The sequence below is a fragment of the Stenella coeruleoalba genome (assembly GCF_951394435.1).
Source record: "Stenella coeruleoalba genome assembly, chromosome: 15".
In the NCBI taxonomy this organism is placed as follows: Eukaryota; Metazoa; Chordata; class Mammalia; order Artiodactyla; family Delphinidae; genus Stenella; species Stenella coeruleoalba.
Genome location: NC_137161.1, coordinates 86,347,028 through 86,365,230, shown reverse-complemented (window position 1 = coordinate 86,365,230; position 18,203 = coordinate 86,347,028). Strand labels below are relative to the sequence as shown.

General features: G+C 66.3%; 1 protein-coding gene across 1 annotated transcript in view; it reads right to left on the bottom strand.

The window, feature by feature from the left end:
* Positions 1 to 17,082, bottom strand: part of TTYH3 (tweety family member 3) — a 29,173-nt gene extending 12,091 nt beyond the window's left edge. Inside the window, exons 1-6 of the mRNA XM_079945733.1 lie at positions 16,735 to 17,082; positions 1,347 to 1,516; positions 1,028 to 1,139; positions 665 to 885; positions 272 to 367; positions 41 to 113 (exon numbers count right to left, since the gene is read on the bottom strand). Of these exons, the coding sequence (XP_079801859.1) occupies positions 41 to 113; positions 272 to 367; positions 665 to 885; positions 1,028 to 1,139; positions 1,347 to 1,516; positions 16,735 to 16,857 (795 nt within the window). The 5' untranslated portion in view covers positions 16,858 to 17,082. The remainder of the gene's footprint in view (positions 1 to 40; positions 114 to 271; positions 368 to 664; positions 886 to 1,027; positions 1,140 to 1,346; positions 1,517 to 16,734) is intronic.
* Positions 17,083 to 18,203: the final 1,121 nt, after the last annotated feature.

The following is an 18,203-nucleotide window of genomic DNA, read 5'->3' as shown; positions in this document are numbered from 1 at the left end:
GGCCAGCAGACGGGGACCACCTGTGCTCTCCATCACCTACCACAGACACGGCCAGCTCCAAGCCCAGTGCGCCCCAGCTGATGATTAGGGCCAGGACCCCCAGCAGGCAGACCCTTGGGGCAAAGAGAGTCAGTCAGCACCCTCCAGGCCGGGATGAGGCCTGCACCCCGTGCCAGGCTGGACCCACAGACAGGAGGGTGGGACAGGGCTGACTCGGGGGCGCTGCAGGTGCCCCACCCCCTCCCCCTGCCCTGAGGGCCCACAGACTCACCCGACCAGGATCCCCTTGGAGCTGCGGATGAGGCCGACCAGTACCAGGAGGCAGATGGCCACGTCGAACAGCAGCAGGCCCAAGTAGCCCAGCCACCTGGGGGCACAGCGTACACATGGGCCGGGCCCAGGGGGCCCAATCCCAGGGCGGCAGAAAGGGGCTGCTGGGGCAGAGCCGGGCAAACAGCCCAGAGGAGCTTCCACAGGCAGTTCTGGGATATGGAGACTGCCCTCACTCTTGTAACGTATGTCCCCATGGGGGACTCCTGCCACAGTGACCACCAGTGGCCCCAGCCCCTCGCCCCAAAAGACCTCAGGCACTGGGAGCTGGGCGCCGACTGGCCCGTAGAGACTAGTGGGAACCGAGCGGGGCAGGAAGGAAAGAGGGCCGCACCTGTACCAGTCATAGAGGTCCACCTGCTCGGCCAGCGCCTCCAGAGACACGGCTGGGTTCCTCCAAAATGGGATGGCGGCCGTGTAGCCCAGCAGCGTTTCGAGCAGGCTCTGCAGCCGCTGGACAGCCCGCAGGGGCTCTGGCCGGGCGACCAGCTGCCGCTCCAGGCTCTGCAGGCTGGGCTCCGCCGAGCGGTTCAGGGCAGCTGCGGTGTCCCACACCTGCGCCAGGTTCGGGGTGGCGTGAGCCGGGGCACGGGCCCGCTCCCACACACGCCCACGCCTCGCTCCCACACACTGGGGCACACGCGCACACACGCAGTTTAGGAGCAGGAAAAGAGGCCCCTCCCATGCGGCCACTCACGCGGTCCTGGACCCCCGCCACCGTGCGGTTGGCGTGGCGGAGCGAGTAGGTGGCCCGATGTATGCCGTCACTGGTCTCCCCATTGCCGTAGAACCCCACGGCGATACCGGCGCTGGGACAGGGCGGGGCCGCATGAGGGCACAGGCCCGGGAGCCCCGGCCCGCTCCGCCCCCAGGTTGCCCCGCCCCGCCCCGCCCCCGGCCGGTCCACCCGGCCCCTCTCCTCTCGGCCCAGTCACCCCTCTATCCTGCCCGCCCCTCCCAGTCTGGCCACGCCCCTCGCTGGCCACGCCCCCACCCGGCCCGCCCCGCGCGCTCACCTGCAGACCAGAGTGGCGATGATGACGCACCACGCGGTGCAGCAGCAGTCGGCGTCCAGGTGCTCCTCGCTCTTGCGCCGCCGGCAGCACAGCCAGAAGGAGTAGACGAGCAGGAAGAGGAGGTCCAGGGCGAGGCAGGCCAGCGCGGCCGCCCCCAGCAGCAGCAGCGCCTGAGGGAGGTTGGGAAGTGGTGCTGGAGGTGTGGACCCCCGCCCTGGCTCTGCACCCAACTGCAGTACCAGCGAATTCCACCTGCGCCTGGGCCACGGGACCGGCACGCTCTCCCACTGAACCCTCCCCCAGCCCTGGGGATAGAGGCTCCCAGCACCTGGGTGATGTGCCTGTGGTCACCCAGACTCAGGACCCCAGACTCGGGACCCCTGACTCATGTCTTCATTCCTAGACACCAAGACTCTAAGCCCCACTGGGAGGGCCCAGGTGGGCAAGACCATGGGATCCCTTCTCCTAACCCTGCCCAGGCCCTGTGTGCTCCCCACGGGAGCCCACCACATCCTGGGCCCCAGAGCCCAAGGCACATATCTTTGAACAGGGATTCCGGCCCAGGCGCTGTGAGGAGGTGCTGGCGGGGGACCCTGGGCAGGGCCAGCACAGTTGCTGACTGGCCACGTGGCCAGGGAAGGCCCTTACTCTCCCTGAGCCTCAGTTTCTCTTTTGTAAACAGGGGGTGATGCTGCCTCCCCACAAGAGGTAGGCACAGAGTCTCAGGGAAGGCCACCCACACCTGCTGCAGGGCCCTGGGTGTGGGGCCGTCAGCACTGTCACCATCCTCACCCTGAGTGCGGAGACTACTCTGGATCTGACCGCCTCTGTGAGCCCCTGAGCCCCGGGCAGCCGGAAGGGCCAGCACGCTCCGACCACATCCCAGGAGGCACCGGGGGACGAGGAACTGCCCCCCAGCACCCTTCTGTCACTGAGGCCAGCATCCCCCACGGAAAGCAGCTGACTGGATCCAGCGGTGACACGCGCTGCGGGCTCAGTCCTGGGCTGGGGCCTCAGGTGGACAGGGTAACAGGGACACAGCCCAGAGCCTTCATCTGTCACAACAGGCACCAGCCCGGCCTGGTCTGGGCACCACGCTCTTCAGTTTGCCTGGCCCAGTGCTTCACCACCATTTCACCAGTTAAAAAAACAGCCTCAGGGCTTCCCTGGTGGCGCAGTGGTTGAGAGTCCGCCTGCCGATGCAGGGGACACAGGTTCGTGCCCCGGTCCGGGAAGATCCCACATGCCGCGGAGCGGCTAGGCCCGTGAGCCATGGCCGCTGAGCCTGCGCGTCCGGAGCCTGTGCTCCGCAACGGGAGAGGCCACAACAGTGAGAGGCCCCCGTACCGCAAAAAAAACCCCAAACAAACAAACAAACAAACAACAGCCTCAGAGGAGGTAAGGAGGAAGAACCCATGCGCCCACATCACAGCCTTTCTGCCCACACGTGCTTTGCTGGGTTGAGTGGCAGCTGACACAGGGCTGCAGGGCAGCAGGCTAGCCCTGACCGTGCACACCTCGTGGGGGGTCCAAGTAAGTACCACAGAGAGGTGCCCACCCCACGGTGGTGCGACCATGGACACCCCTTAGCTGCCCCTGCCGGCACTACTACAGAGAAGCAGACCTCAGGGGGACCTGGAAACACCCTCTCCGCATCCTGACACTCAGCGACGTGGCCGTGAGCCTAGGGAGCCACCGGGGGGTGGAACGCCCCAGGCCCGCCTGCCCCCTGCGGGGCCCCCTCGGGACCAGAGGCTCAGCCACAGAGGCACTGGGACCGCTGGATCACAGCGCTGGTGCCCAGCGGCTGTCTCCCAGGAGACAGCTGCCAGGCGGCAGACGCAGGACGGCACCCCCTGCCCTCCCAGCAGCCAGCCTGCCCAGCCCTCCATCCCTGATGACCCCCACACCCGAGGCAGGGCTCTCCCACCTTCCCCCTGACCGGGGCCTGCACCTCCAGCCATGATCCAAAGCCACGTGGGTGCCCTGGGGCCGATGTGCTGTTTGGAGGCTGGGCCTCTGCCCTCCCGCGTGAGGCCCAGCAGGGGGCACCCTCTTGGGAAAGGCCGGGGCACCGCCACGGGGCTGCAGCACAGGCAGGAGGGTCTGACAGGACCTGGCCACCCTGGCCCACCAGCTGGGTGGGGGAAGGGAGCGGGCCCAGGGTGCTCGCGTCACAGAGGGGACCCCGAGGCCAGTGGCGGGGGGAGAGAGGTTGTCCAAGGTCACATAGGGACACCAGCCAGGCCACAGCAGGGGGTCTCCGGTGGAAATCAAGGGCCGTCACAGGGACAGGCGCCAGTCATGGGGGAAGGGACTCACCTGCCCCAGCCCACAGCACACAGCAGGGTGCGAGAACAGCACCGCCTCGTGGGCTCCGCCTTCACACGCACGAGCTGGAGACCAAGCACGAGCTGGAGACCAAGCACCGCGGCCGCAGGCCCTGCCGCCCCCGCCTGCGGGCTGCTCCCCTAAATCCTCAGTCGGACCACGCCACACGCCTGCCGAGACGTCTCCACCAGCGACGAGCCCCATTCACCAGCCTGGCCCCCGCCAGCCCCAGCTCGGCCGAGCGCTGGCAGCGACCGCTGCCCCTCCTGCCGCAGCCGGAGCCCGCCTACCACCCCCCACCTCGCGCCACCTCTCCTGCCGGATCCCCTCACCCGCCCCCACGTGCAGAACACAGCGTGCGTGGAGCTGATGCTGAAATCAGTACATCTACACGCACCCCCTCAAGGAAACCCCTCTTGGGGTGAGGAAGCTGGGGATCGGGCCCAGGGCAGGCGGCACCCCCGCTGGGGCCCTGAGTCCACCCAGCCTGGCAGCGCACGAGGCCAGGGTTCACACGGTCATCGGGGCTTGCCAAACAGCTCGCGGGCCTAGACCACCGCCTGGGTGGCGCCAGGACCACCACTCCCGTTCGCCAGATGAGAAAACTAAGGTAAGATAAGCGTCACTGGCCAAGCAGGATCCTAGCGCCTGGGGCAAGGCCGGGGTGGGGCACAGCTGGGCTCACCGCTTGTCTGGGAAACGTGTCAGGTGCCAGGGCCTGGCAGGCGCCCGACAGGCAGACCCCCCGTCCTCGGGGCTGCCCGGCTGCTGCAGGAGGCCGGGGCTGGGGCCTGCTGGATGGGAGCCGGGCCATGAAGAACAGAACAATCAGAACAGGCAGGAGTAGCAGGGCGAGTCTGCAAGGGCGCATCGTCATCCAGCAGGTCGGGGGAGAGCCCTCTGGGCAGAGGCCACCACAGCTGACACTGCCCAGAAGGCGCCGTGCCAGGCCTGGGCACCTGGGAGGCGCACTTGGATCTCCTACAGCTTTGATTTCGTTTGTTTTTTGTTGTTGGGTTCTTTTTTTTTTCTTTTTTCCTTTTTGGTTATCTTTTTTTTTTTTTCCCTAAACCGCGAACCATACTACCTTTATAATTAAAACACGAACCCAGAAACCTGCCAGTAGCTCTTTTCAGCCAGCCGTGGGAGGCCCCTGGCCTGCTCCCAGCTCTGCCGCGTGAGAGCCAGTGCGGCTCCCGCAGGCCCGGCTTCCTCTTCTGGGAATGTGACATTTCCCAGTCCCTCCCAGCTGTCACGTGGGAGAAGGGCCGGCTTATGGCGATGCTGCAGTCCCTGCTGGTGCCCAGTCCCCCAGGAGCAGAGGTCGAGGGGAGGGACACCCCGGGTGTCCCCACCAGGAGGCAGAACCGCCTGCTGCTGGACAGAGGTGTGAGGGAGTGGCTCCTGCCCAGCCCAGGGGGGCGGCTAGTCTTGAGGGGAACCAGAGGGCTGGGGTTCGAACGCTGCTTTGCCTGCTTCTAGAATGTGACCGTGGGTCAGTGTCCCTGTGCCTCAGTTTCCCCACGTATAGAACAGGGACAGTGGCGTCACTCCCTTACCTAGCAGGGCTGCTGTGAGATGAAACGAGCTAACACCCATAAAGACCTAGAACAGTGCCTCCGTGGGGAGCCCTCGGGGTACTGCTCCCAGGCCAGCTCTACCCACGCAGCCAGGTGGGCTGGGGAAAGGGAGCCGCTGTCCCAGCTGCTGGGGGGGAGTCCAGGCCGCTCACGGACAAAGTGGGCGTGTGCACGTTCACGCCCACCCCCGCGTATTCATGCCCACACGTGTTCACATGCTCACTCACACCCACACACGTACACTCACACACACGCACGTGAAGCTGCCGCCCCTGAGCTCCCAGCAGCAGTGCCAACAGCAGCCTGTGGCTGGAAGCTCTGTGGTCTTGGGGGGGCAGGCGGGGAGGGGTTCCCAAGCACCTGGGCATCGGACCCCTGCCAGCGACGGGGAGCGGAGAGAGGCGTCAGCCAGCCGAGGGCAGCCTCACGCACAGGCACAGCCACAGCCACCTGCCTGGGGGCCCTAAGAGTCACAGCCCTGGGGGAGGAGCCTCCTGTCCCACCCCTGCCTCACGGGCTGAACAAGTGACAGGCAGGGGCAAGGCAGGCCCAGCGCCGGGGAGCCCCGGGTCCAGGGCCTTGAGGGTGAGAGTGTGTCCCGGGGCTCCGGGAGGGGTACCTGAGGGCAGGAGAGTGACTTCCAGAGGCTTCCCTGAAGGCAAGGACAGGCAGAGACCCAGGTGCTATATGTCACCCCTTTAGCCCAACACACAGGAAGCCAGGCATCCGGGCAGCTGGGGTTCCGCCCCCTCCCCTCCTGTGCTGTCTGCCCAGCTCCAGAAAGCCCTTCCTGACCGTGATGACAGGGCCCTATTTCCACCCTTTAAGCGCCGGGTCTGTCTGCCCACACCTCCCCTAGGGGGCGCTGGAAAGGCCTCGCTCAGCTCATCGATTTAGCTGAGGTGGTGCCCCCTCTGGCCCTGAGGCCTGGCCCACAGTGGACACTCGGAAACACGGGGCCCCTGTGTTTCTCTCCCCTTGGGGGGAGCTCTGACAGCCTGGGCCAGCTCCCTCTCTGGCAGGACGGCTTCCTCCTGGACGAGGCCAGCCTTAAACCTGGACCCCACTGGGCTGCTCGTGGGCCCCTGGCACAGCCCCGGGAGGCAGGCTGCGGGGCCTCCACCAGGACAGCCTCACTCAGCCCTGTGGAGAGGTGTCAGCACCCTCTTCCTGGATGACACAGGGTCCCAGCCCACTGCTGCAGACCAGCAGAGCCCACGTGGGTGCCGGGGCCAGGCCTGGGGCACACGGCAGCGGGCGGCTGCTTCCTCCTGCCAGGGGCCGGCGGGCCTGGCCTGACCTCTGCCCTCGTCCAGAGAACAGCCTTCCCCTGGCGTTCCCGTGGCGGCCCCGCCTTCCCTTTCAACAGCCTGGCGTCCCCTCTGAATGGGAAATGTTTGATCAGCATCTGGGCTCTGACCAAATGGAATTTTCCGTCTGTGATGGAAGTGATGTCAGCACTCAGTCAGGCGAGACAAGGCGCTGGGGCCCGTATCCTGACCGCGCGCCACAGCGCTGGCCGCCCGCCACCTGAGCGCGCCTCAAGCACTGTGCTGGGAGGACTTGGCGTGGGCACGCGTGCACGGGGCTGGGGGGGCCTGTCCACCCACCCCTCCCGGCCCTACAGCTGCTGTTTCTCAGCCCTAGCCCACCCCACCGGCCCCAAGGCCCTGCAGCCCCGGCCGTGGAATGTATCCATCAGGGAGGCCCCTGCCCGGCCCTGTGCCCAGGCGCTCCCCCCAGGCCCTAAGGCCCCCAAAGTCCCCACCGGCTCTGGAAACACCTGATGAGCCAGAGCTCAGGGTCTGAAGCCTCACTCCGTCCCATTTCAGGCCCAGGCCCACATCTGAGGCCTATCAGGGGACCCGACAAGTCCCTGGCCTCCAGCGGGTCCTCCCAGCCCCGGCGAGGGGACAAGGGACAGGGGCCCGAGGGCAGAGGTGGCCTCTGTGTGAGCCTCAGCGGGCTCCCTGTGCAGGTGGGTGGTCCCAACAGGGGGGGCGGATCCCCAGCTCAGTCCGGCTACAAGGGGGCTATCCAGCCGGCCCTGCAAGGGGAGGGCCATGGTGTGTCACCAGATCTTACTAATAAAAGCCCGTGCAGCAGAGGCTGAGCCCCATCGCAGCCGGAAGGCCACAGCGTGAGAGCGCACAAGGCTGGAGGCCTGTCCCCGCCACGACCTGCTGTGCACCCCCCCGCCGCCCGCTCTGCTCCTTCGGCACAGCCCAGATGTGGGCTGTCAGCGCACGGGTATGCGCACCACACAGCGCCGGCTCAGGCTGCACCAGGAGGCCCCAGGCCACCAGGCCGGCAGGGCCACGCGTGACCCTGCGCAGCACCTCCACGTGTCACCTGCACAGGCAGCTCAGCTAGGCGTCCTGGCAGCACGTGGCACGGAAGCCTGCGAGGGAGCACGCCACACGCGGGGAGCACATCAGAAGCACGGACACACTGCCTGCTGAACACGCAGCCCTGCCGGCAGAGCCGCTGCCGTGCCACCAGCAACTGACCCCGAGAGCTGGCCTGTCCCGCGGCCAGGCTGGGGAGACACCGCCCCACTGGGAGACCCCCACGGAGGTTCTGATGGGAAGTGTGGGCCCATGGCTGCCCCAAGCACAACGCCAGAGGCCGCTTCCCCACCACCCTGCCGTCCCAGTGGCGGGGCCTCCTTGTGGGAAATCACGTGCACCCAGGCGCCGGCGCTGGCAGGGAGACTTGGGACCATCAGTCCAGGGGTGACTTGGGTAGGCTCCGGGATATCGGGCTCTTCCTTCAGGTCATGTGCTAGTGGGGTGGGGCCGGGATCCCAGCCCGGGGGCGTGACCGCAGCCTGAGGTCCCACCGCTGGGAGGGCTGTGTGCCTGCCAGAGCGGGAGCCCCCGGAGAAGGGCTGCCCCCCTCCCCCTGTACCAACTCTCCGGGGAGGTGGCCTGGCCAGCTGGTAAACAGCGAGCTCCAAAGAGGAGGCAAGTCCAAATTCCACCCGGGACCCGGGAGCTCACCGGCCCGCACTGCCGTGTCCTCACGTCGGCCACACCGGCCTCACCACGCACAGGGCCTCCGGAGCTGGCCCGACTGAGGACCACTACACACAGGGTGTCCATACTCAGCGCCAGGCCTGGCCCTGGGGACGGGGACATGGGACCCGCAGACACAGCTCCTGGTGGGCTGGCATCTCCCAAGACCCCAGCAGTGCAGGCCTGGAAGCACAGACTGTGGGAACCAGGGAGATCGGGGGAGGGGTGCAGGAGCTTCCGGGGGTGCCCTAAACTGCCATTACAGGGTCAGCGGGTGCCCGCAGGGCACGGTGAGGTGTGGGGTGAGCACTCCCAGAGAGGGACAGTGCGAGTGAGGGCCCAGCACCAGGTCCAGGCTGCAGACCTGCGTCCTGGGAGGCCCTGGCAGCTGTGACCAAGGCAGCGGGGCGGCGGCTCCAGTAGATAGGGATGGAGTGGGAAGGGGGAGCCAGGGACCCCTCCAGTGCCTCTGGGGCTTGTCCACCTCAGCCCTGGGGCTGCCAAAGGCCCTTCTCCAGAGGAAGAGACCAGGTCAGGGCGTCCAGGAGGCTGGCAGCATCCCACACCCCAAGGCACCCTCTAGGAACCCAGAGATGTCCTGGCTGGAGCCCTGGGCCTGGGAGAGGAAAGGGGAGGGGCACCAGGCTGAGCTGCTGCCACAGCTCCTACGTCTGCGGTCTCCCACTGGGAAGGACGCACCCCACATGGCACTGCCTCCGCCCCTAGTGCTGGCCCTCTGCCTCGGCACCCACTGTAGCCAAGCTACACACACGGCCTTGTTGGTGCCCAGACCACCCAGGGCAGGGGTGACACCCATCCCCCAGGGCAGGGGTGACACCCATCCCCCAGGCCAGGGGTGACACCCATCCCCCAGGGCAGGGGTGACACCCATCCCCCAGGGCAGGGGTGGCACGCATCCCCCAGGCCAGGGGTGGCACCGTCCCCCAGGCCAGGGGTGGCACCGTCCTCCAGGGCAGGGGTGGCACCGTCCCCCAGGCCAGGGGTGGCACCGTCCCCCAGGCCAGGGGTGGCACCGTCCTCCAGGCCAGGGGCTGGGGCCAGCAGGGACGCCCAGGGCCCCCACACTCGAGTAATGGAGTAACAGGGTGTGGGCCAGCACAGGCCTCCTGAGGAAAGTTCCAGAAGAGACCCCCTCACCCCCCGGGCCAGGCTGGCTGGGTGCTGAGGGCCGTGGAGCCGAGCTGGGTGTGCAGCCGCTGCTCCCCAGCCCGAACACACTTGGCTGGGGCTCCCAGATGCCGGCCAGAAATTAAAAACAGATTTTCCACCGAGCCAGGCTGGGGTTTCACAGATTCCACGATGGTGAGCTCGTGGCCATGCCTGGAGAGAGCACAGCCAGTGGCCAGCATGCAGCAGCCGGGAGGGGCCCAGCTCTCTGGCCAAGTCCCCTCACCCTGAGGTCCTAGGTCCAGGCCACCAGGCTGCACAGACACACTCCAGCTGCACCTCCATCCTCACGGGCACACACCGCCCTGCCCCGCCAGGAATCACCGGGACACAGGCCCAGCGAGGCGGGACTTGGGTGAAGCCCCAGGGAGAAGCTCTGGTCGGTCATCCCCCAGGCTCGGCACTCTCTGCTGCCCTCCAGGCCTGTGGGCCACGTGGAAGGACACCGAGGCCCCGCCCTCCCACTGCCCACGCCCCGCCTGCTGGCGGAGGGAACAGACACCAGAGAACATGGCGCCGGCGCGGCCCTCGAAGCCGCGAGCGTGTCTATTTCGGTCCAGTGCCCTAACACGTCTCCCAGCATGACACCCAGAAAACTCCTCTGCTCTTCACCAGCCTGTCTGCAAGCGCCTCTCCACCCGCCACCCCTGGGGGCGCACGCAACAGGCCTCAGATGTAGCCAGGAGCTACCAGACGGGCGGTCACATCGTCATCCAGACCAGAGCCCAGCCCAGGGCTCGTCTCCACCCCGGGGCACAGCCCAACCCGACTCGGGGGTCAGCTGTCTGGAGGGCCCCTCACAACGGTCAGGAACCCAGCCCAGGGGAGCGGGGGAGCCGGGCAGAGTGGCACCGTGCCTGGCGCTCTTCTCAGAGGCAGAAGCAAGGGGCCACTCAGGCTTTGGGCAGCCCGGCCTCACCCCATGCCCTCGGCCAACACAGCACACGCCTGGCCCTAGAGGGTGCTGCGGACAAAACCAAGCACCCTTGGCACACCTACCGTTCAGAGCCCACCTGCCGCTCTGAGGGGACCCAGCCTCAGCCGGCCACCTCCCAAGAGGGGAGGGGCGCACCAAGCGGGCGCTGCAGCCTGCGTGTGCACGAGCCCAGCGGCACATGAAGAGCCCAGGCCCCGAGTGGGGGGCAGTGTGAAGGGAGGCAGCGCCCCCCCGGCAGCCTGCCCAGCCCACGGGCAGACCCTGGCACCCCTCAAATCCGCCAGGCCCAGCCCAGGAGGTCACTCAACCCTCCCCTGGCCCTGCTCCCTGAGGGCACACCGGGCGCCTGCCCCGACTTTGGACAAGAACCCGAGCAGCCTCAGGGCCAGCTGGCACCAGGCGCAGGCCCTGTCCTGCCCCTGCCACTGGACTGGAGGCCTGGAGGCCCACTGCAGCCTCCAACAGCCCCGTCCGTGGCACGAAGGGCACCCGCTGCCTCAGATGTCAGCGGTGCGTGGGCCCCTCGGGAGTCCAGCAGGGCAGGCGCAGACCCAATTCTGGGGCATGAGGGGACTCTGCAGCGGGGACGCCCGGGCAGGCCTGGGACCTCAGCCACGGGTGTCCTCTGCAAAGCACCTCCCACCTCTGGCAGCGTGTGGCTCCCTGCTCTGGGCGACAGTGCCTGGTGTGTGCCAAGCTCGTCACGCTGAGCTGCAGCAACCCGACCGTGGGTCTGGGTCCTCACCCTCCCCAAGATCCCGGGAAGCCCCTGAGAGCCGCCTGGGGGCCGTGTGTGTGTCCCGGCCCAGCACAGGGCTCTGGGTGGGCTCCCGGCAGATCCGAGGAGGCAGCAATGGGCACAGCCAGGCGCTCCTGGGTCCTGCCGCACCCGCCCTCTGTCACGCGCCCCAGTTCCTCGGGGGCCATGTGGGGCACTTTCCCTCTCTGTGATCCAGTCCCTGGGCTGCAGATTCGGCTCTTCCTCTCCAGCCAAGGACTCAGCAGAGCTGCCTTGGCCAGTGGGGTCTGGTCCCAACACCCTCTGAGCCTTCGTGGACTAGCTCCTGCTGGGGGGACCAGACTCGGAAAGCGCAACAGGGGCTGTGGCCGCAGGCAGGGCAGCGCTGGGCTGGAGCTGGGCCTGTCCGTGTCTCCCAGCCCACTGATGCCGGCTGGCCAGGGGCCTCAGTTTCACTTCTGTAGTGTTACTGTTTGGCTTCCCAGAAACAAACAGCTTACTAGACAAATGTCACGAGCCTCTCGGTAGAGCAGCTGTAGCTTGGGGGTCAGAGACACAGAGCACCCAGCCCAGAGCCTGACCAAGAGCCCCTGGTCAGAGCCGAAACAGGCGCCCTCCCAGCTGTTCTGTCCCCCAGGCAGGGCAGTACAGTGCTGGGGACAGAGCTGGTCACCGCATCTTCAGACCCGAGAAAACCAGGAGCCCCAGAAAGGCCCAAAGATGGGGCCCGGCGGCGCAGAGCCTGGTGGCCCCAACACCTACCCCTCAGAGGGTGTAGACCTGGCGGCAGAGGCAGCCAGCAGCCTCACCTCCCAGCCAGAGGGCCACGTGACAGCCGGTTCTCCCCAGCGCCGGGGCACTGGCTAAGAGCGAAACAGACGAAGTTGATTTCGCCTAGCTTCCCTGCCCCCCCCCAATGCACAGGCCCTGCACCCTCGCAGCTGCTGTCCGCGCAGGGCGTGCTCTAGACGCTTCCACGCAGCCCCTCGGTGTGCTCTGTTACGTGTGGCACGTTTCTGTCACTCGCAGCCTCAGAATCCTGGTGTCGTGGGACGCTGGGCAAGCGCCAAGAACCATGGACCAAGGACATGGTCCAAAAGACGTGACGTTTAAACGCCGGTGACGAGTTCTAGTCTTAGGCGGCACCCCTCCCCAGGTATAAGCGCGCGGACAGACTCCAGCTAGAGGGACGTTTTTTCCTGTCTCCACACTCTTTCCTATTTTCCAAGTGTTCCATGAATGTGTCTTACTTTCATAAACAAGAAGAGAGGCGATAAATGCTGTTTTTAACCAGAGTGAATTTCCTCCTGATCGTGGAGATGGTGCCAACGGAGCCAGTCTCATTCACAGGCACACGCTGACCCTGCTTGAGTCACAGCATTGAACCAGGGTGCTGTGGTCTCTGCTAGGAGACTACTGGCTCCTGTGGGTCCTGCCTAAGTGGCCTTCCAGGCTGGCCTCACACAGCCCCGGGCACAGAGCACTCACCAGCTCTGAGGCAGCACGTTCAGATCAGAGGGACTCCCTTATCTTGGGCTGAGGCCCAGGCTTCTCTCTGCCTCAGGGCCTTTGCACGGGCAGTTCCCAACGCCTAGAACTCTCTTCCCCAAGGTCTCTGCACAGCCACCTCGGTCTTATCTTTAGGGTCTCGATGGGAACATCCAAAGCACTCAGGGCCCCACACACTGGGCCGACGTGGAAGGTGAGCTGCTATGCCCACTGCACGCCAAGCTCCAGGCAGATCCTCGCCTTCTGGTCGTTCAGAGCCTGGCTCACCGCCTCCACGGCAGGCAAGGTAGCGCCTCCTACAGGAAGCCTTCCCTGACTGTTGGACTTCCGCAGGCCTAGTCCTGACCTGATCGCAGCACCATCACACCAGCCTGTACTGTCCTCCAGCTCACAGCTTCCAGTCTCCCCTTAACTGGGGGAGACAGTGAGTGACAACGAGAGGGACTGAGGGCAGAGAGTGAGTGTGACCTCGACCTCAGGACACTAGGGGTGTGGGAGGCTTGGGAGTGGGGAGTCGGGAAGGGCTGGTAGGAGTTAAGGGGGCAGATCCCCAAGGTGAAGCCCAGAGAGGTGGATGGACCCACCCAAGGTCACACAGGTGGGAAGCTACAGAACTCGAGCCCAGGCTGGGCACCCCGCAGCCAGGCACCCGCACGCCGGTCTGCAGAGAGGGCTCTGAGACTCTCCCCCCAGCCCCCGCCTGCAGCCATGACAGCCCTGACCTTCACCACGGAGGACAGACTGGCCTCAAGCCACATCAGGTCACAGGCTACGCAACCACCAGGGAGTCTCCTCCCTCCTCTGGGCCTGCGACCCCTCCCCTGTAAAACGAGCATCCCGCCCGTCAGCTGCCCCAGGTTTGGGGAGCCCCTGGCATGCTGGGAAGAGCCCAGTCCCAGGGGAGCCAGACCGGCAGCCAAGCAGGCAGGTGCGGGGGTGGGGAGGCACACAGCAGACCCCAGAAGCCTTCTGCCCCTTCCAGCACCTGCCAGCCCGCACAACCCCTCAGGCCCCACAGAACGCGCAGCAGCACCGTCCTGCGCAACAGCATGAGCCCCCAAGAGACAGGAGTCGCGGCCAGGGAGCCCCTCCTCTCCAGGGTGGAGGCCCCAGGAATACGGGGCCAAGAGAAATCACAAGCCTTTAGGATGCAAAACCCGACCCCTGGTCTTGCAGAGGCGCCAAGCCCCTAGCACGGGCCAGCCAGGGCGCTGAGAGCCCGCAGAACAGCCTCCCTCAGCACCTAATCCCTCAGTCACATCCCCTGCAGGGGGCCAGCCCTCGGGGACTCAGGAAGCCCCTGTCCCCCAAGGCTGACTCTGGCTCCTAGGGGGGCAGGGGCAAGGGGCCTGAAGCAGGATTCCGGCCCTACCACCCACTCGCTATGTGATTCTCAGCCAATCGCCTCTTTAAGCCTCAGTTTGCTAATCTGTACAATGGAGACGACTGTCCTCATCTTCCAGATTTGTGTGAGAAAAGGCTAGCGATAGCCCCAAACAGCACCCCCAAACAGGGTCTGGCCCATGGGGTTTCCACTGGGTTTCACCGGGCTCCCAGCAGTGGATGGTGTGGGCAGGAAAGAGCGAAGGTTAACAGCTGGTCTCCCCAGGCCATACCACCCCTCTACTCCTGCATCAGGGCCCCCGCTTCCTCTGGGCGGCCTGGGAAGCAGAAGCCCCTCCCCGGCTGGGCCCAGCCCACATGTGGGGAGAAGACTGCCAGGCCCCTGCAGCCCAGGTGCGTGCCAGACACAGACAGGCTCCCAGGCCAAGAGGGGTGCCCCAAGTCAGGAGGATACGGGGTCCACCGCCCAGCCGCGGGATGAGGGTGGCCATGCCCCCACAGCTAGGAATGCTCCCCCAGGGGAGGCAGGAAGAGGCCCCAGGCCAGGGCCCACGCCAAGCCCTCGCCCACCCACCCAGAGAGGGAGCTGTTTAGGCTGCACACCCAGCACAGAGCAGGAGCACGGGCCCTCGCTCCCCTACCCGCCCCGCACAGACGGCGCACCGGCCCAGTTTCAGGAACGAGGCAGTGAAGGCTCAGAGGTCAAGTGCTTGCCCGAAAGCACCAGCACAGGAGGGTAGGGGCAGGACGACTCCCAGGTCCTCCCAGGTCCAGCTAGCTCCACAGCCCCGAGCCAGCAGCGAGGTGGCGGGGGACGGAGCCAGGCTGCTTTCCACACCGTGAATTATTCAACAGCTAATTCTGCTCCGCGGGGAGAGGAGGAGAGAGTGAGTCAGAACCTCCCCCGCGGCAGAAACCAGGGCCCGCTCAGGAGCAAAGGGCCCTGCGGGAGGCTGGGCTGAGCGGAGAGGGGCCTGGCCACCACTCCCGACGCCTCCAGGGGCTGCAGGCGTCGGCCCCTCGCTCGCTTCCCACCGCAGGTCCGGGCGCCTCGGAGGGCAGGAGGGATGGCAGCCAGTTCAACCGTGGTGGGCAGCACGGGCAGGTGGCAGCCCACGGGCCAGCAGGAAAGCCCCACGTGGGTCACAGACACCCCGGGTACCCCTGGAGCTTCAGAACTGACAAGTGGCAGAGACCTTGCTAAAGTAAGGTACATTGTCCTGTTCTGTGGAAGCAGAGCCCCGGGAACAGGTGTGGCAGGGCCACCCCAGGTGAAGTTCGTGGAGTGCACAGAGGAGTGGTGTTGCCCTCACACGGGTCAGCCCCCCAGGGCTGGGCTTCTAGAACACGGGTGTCTGGTTTTATAAGAATCCTGCTGTCCCTGGGTGTGCATGGGCCAATCCCTAGCCCCCTTTCTAGTCTGCTTAGAGACAGATCAGCAGGGCTGGGGGACCGGGCACCACGTGAGCACTGAGGCTGGGGCGGCAGGCTCCCCTGCAGAGCTGAGGTGCTTCTGGTTCTCCACCTCTGTACAAGGGAGACCAAAGAGGAAAGAGCTTTGAACTGGAGAGGGGTGACACGGTCCACGGATATCGGACTCCCAGGCCATCTTATGAGCAAAGTCGTTCCCACCCCACCCTGGGGCTCTGCATTCATCACCAAAGAGGAACTCAGAGGTGTTCTGGGTGACCAGGCACCCCAGTCACTGGGTGTGTGGAATCCGGATCCCCAGGCAGGAAGGAAATGTCCACAGCCAGGTCCCCTGCCCGGCACTCAAAGAGCAGTGGCTCAGTGGCAGGGGTGGTGCTGGGCTTGGCATGACCCCAGACCTGGGGCTCCACTGGTACAGCCTGGTTACTCGGGGAGAGGGCTGCGAAGGGTCCGTGCCACTCCCCAGCTCTGCCCAGGCGCAGCCCCTTTTCCAGCCTTCCAGACTGAGGCCAATCTGGCGTCCCCGTGGCCAGGCCTCCCTCCCTCAGGGCTACAGGCAGCCGGGTCTCTGGGCAGGCACTGTGTGTACATCCCACAGCTTGGCCGCCCAGCACGGGGTCGTTACCAGCCAGGGAGGGCTGGCATCTACCCAGACCACTCACCCACCAAAAGCCTGGCAGTGAGTGGGATTCCCCAGCTGGGGGTGAGGGGTGAGGAATCCCCACCTGGCTTCACCCAGTGTTCTCGGGCATCGGCCGTGGTCTCAGGGCCCTGGGTCCTCTGGGTAGGGAGTTCTGCCTGGCAACACCCCCAGGCCGCCCCTGGGCAGGAGCCTTAGCAGGCACTGACAGCTGGCAGAGGGGTCTCCGTGGAGGGCAAGGAGGCAGCTCCTCCCAACCCCAGAAAGGAGGCTCTCAGTGGCTCGAGAAGAGAAGGCTAGAATCTGCAGGGCTGTGGACCCTCCGTGGGGAATTGGGGGGGGGGTCCTTAGACTCTCAAGCAGGGGAGACCTGTGACCCAGGAGGAGGCTCTCCAGAAGAACCGGTGCTATGACCCACGAGAAGGAGTGGGCCATAATCCTCCACGGAGGGTGGGGAGCCTTTAGACCCTCCAGGAGGAGGGGACCATGACCCTCGGGGAGTGGGGCTCAGGACCCACGGAGGAGGAGGAGGCCGTGACCGTCGGTGGGGGATAGGGAGTCTTCAGACCTTGTAGAAAGAGGGGGCCGTGACCCTGGGAAGGGGGATCGTGACCCGCAGGGAGGGGGGCCGTGACCCGAGATCTGATCCCCGACCCAGGGGGCCCGCGTCACCTGCTGGTAGTCGGTGTCCTCGGGCCGGAACTGGCTGCTGGTGGTCTCCCAGCGCAGGTTGAAGTGGGGCAGCCGGTGCAGGAGGCTCACCCACCAGGGCGCCGCGTAGCTGACCCCGGCCATGGCGGGCCGGCGGCTAGAGCGCGCGGCGCCGCGGGGCTCCCTGGCTGGCCTGGGGCGCAGGGATCAGGGGCCCGCCGACCCCGGCCTGGCCTCCCGCATCGCCCACGCGCTCCTGGGTCCGGCCCGGCCCGGCTCGGCCCGGCTCGGCCCGGCTCGGCCCGGCTCGGCTGCGCTCGGCTCCGGTCGGCCGCCCGCGCCCGCCGCCTCTTTGTTCGCCGCCGCTGCCACCGCCGCCGCCGCCGCCTCCGCGCGCCCCCGCCCACCGCCCGCCGCCCGGCCCCCGCGCCGCCATTGGCCGGTCGCCCGCCGGCCCCGCCTCCCGCAGCCCCCGCCCGGGCGCCCCGCCCCTCCCTGCTCCCGCCCTGCCATTGGCACGCTGGACGAGGCTCCGCCCACTAGGGCCCCTTCCCCAGGCCGAGGGGCGCCTGGCGGGGAAGTCGCTGACGACCCGCAATCCCGGCAGCGGGCTCTTCGTCCGCTGCACGTGGAGCTGCGCTTCACCCGGGCGCTCGCTCGTTGGTTGGACCATTGCACGTTCACTGAGCTTCTGCAGGGACTGCCTGGAGGGGCTGGGCTGGCTCCTCAGCAAGCAGCCGTGGCTCACACGCAGACTGCGGCGCCGGGTGAGGGACCCAGTGGCCTGTCTGTAAAATACGGATGATTTGGAGGCAAAGCCTGGCTTGGTGACCTAGAGCTGTGTGATCTTGGGCAAGTCACTTAACCTCTCTGTGCATCAATGTCCTCGTCTGTAAATAGGGAATACAATGACATTAAAACGCTCAGAGAATCAGAGTGTGACCCAGTCCCAGTAAGTGGCCGGGGTGAGGGGTGGGCGTAAACTCAGTTCCTAACGGTGCTTCCCTTTGGGGAAGGTTGGGTCTTATATCAAGACGTAGAAGAAAGACAGTGCCCTGTCCTGGCCTCCTTGAGCCTAGAAATTCAGGCAGCTGCCAGGGAGGGCTGAGTATGGACCTGGAAGCCACACAGCCACACTTCCTAATGGGGCGTCTTCATGCGTGTTACTGAGATGGGGAGCCCATGAACAGACAGAGGAGGCTGGAAACGCTCTAGGTGCTTGGCCCAGCACACCCCTCTCTGTGTACCCCAGGGGCAGTGGGTGCATCCTCTTGGCTGTGGCTCGTCACCACCTGGGGGCATCATTTCTGGCCCTCCTGCATTCTGAGAAACAGGTCTCCACACCTGGGGCGCTGCCGTCTGCCATGCTTGGGCTCAGCCAGCTCTGTGGCTGGGCTGGGTTCTTGCAGGCAGGGACAGCTCTGAGCAGCGGCTTCCCAAGAGGCCCGTCTGTCTGCTCACCTGACGGCCCTGACTTTCCCGTTTTCCTG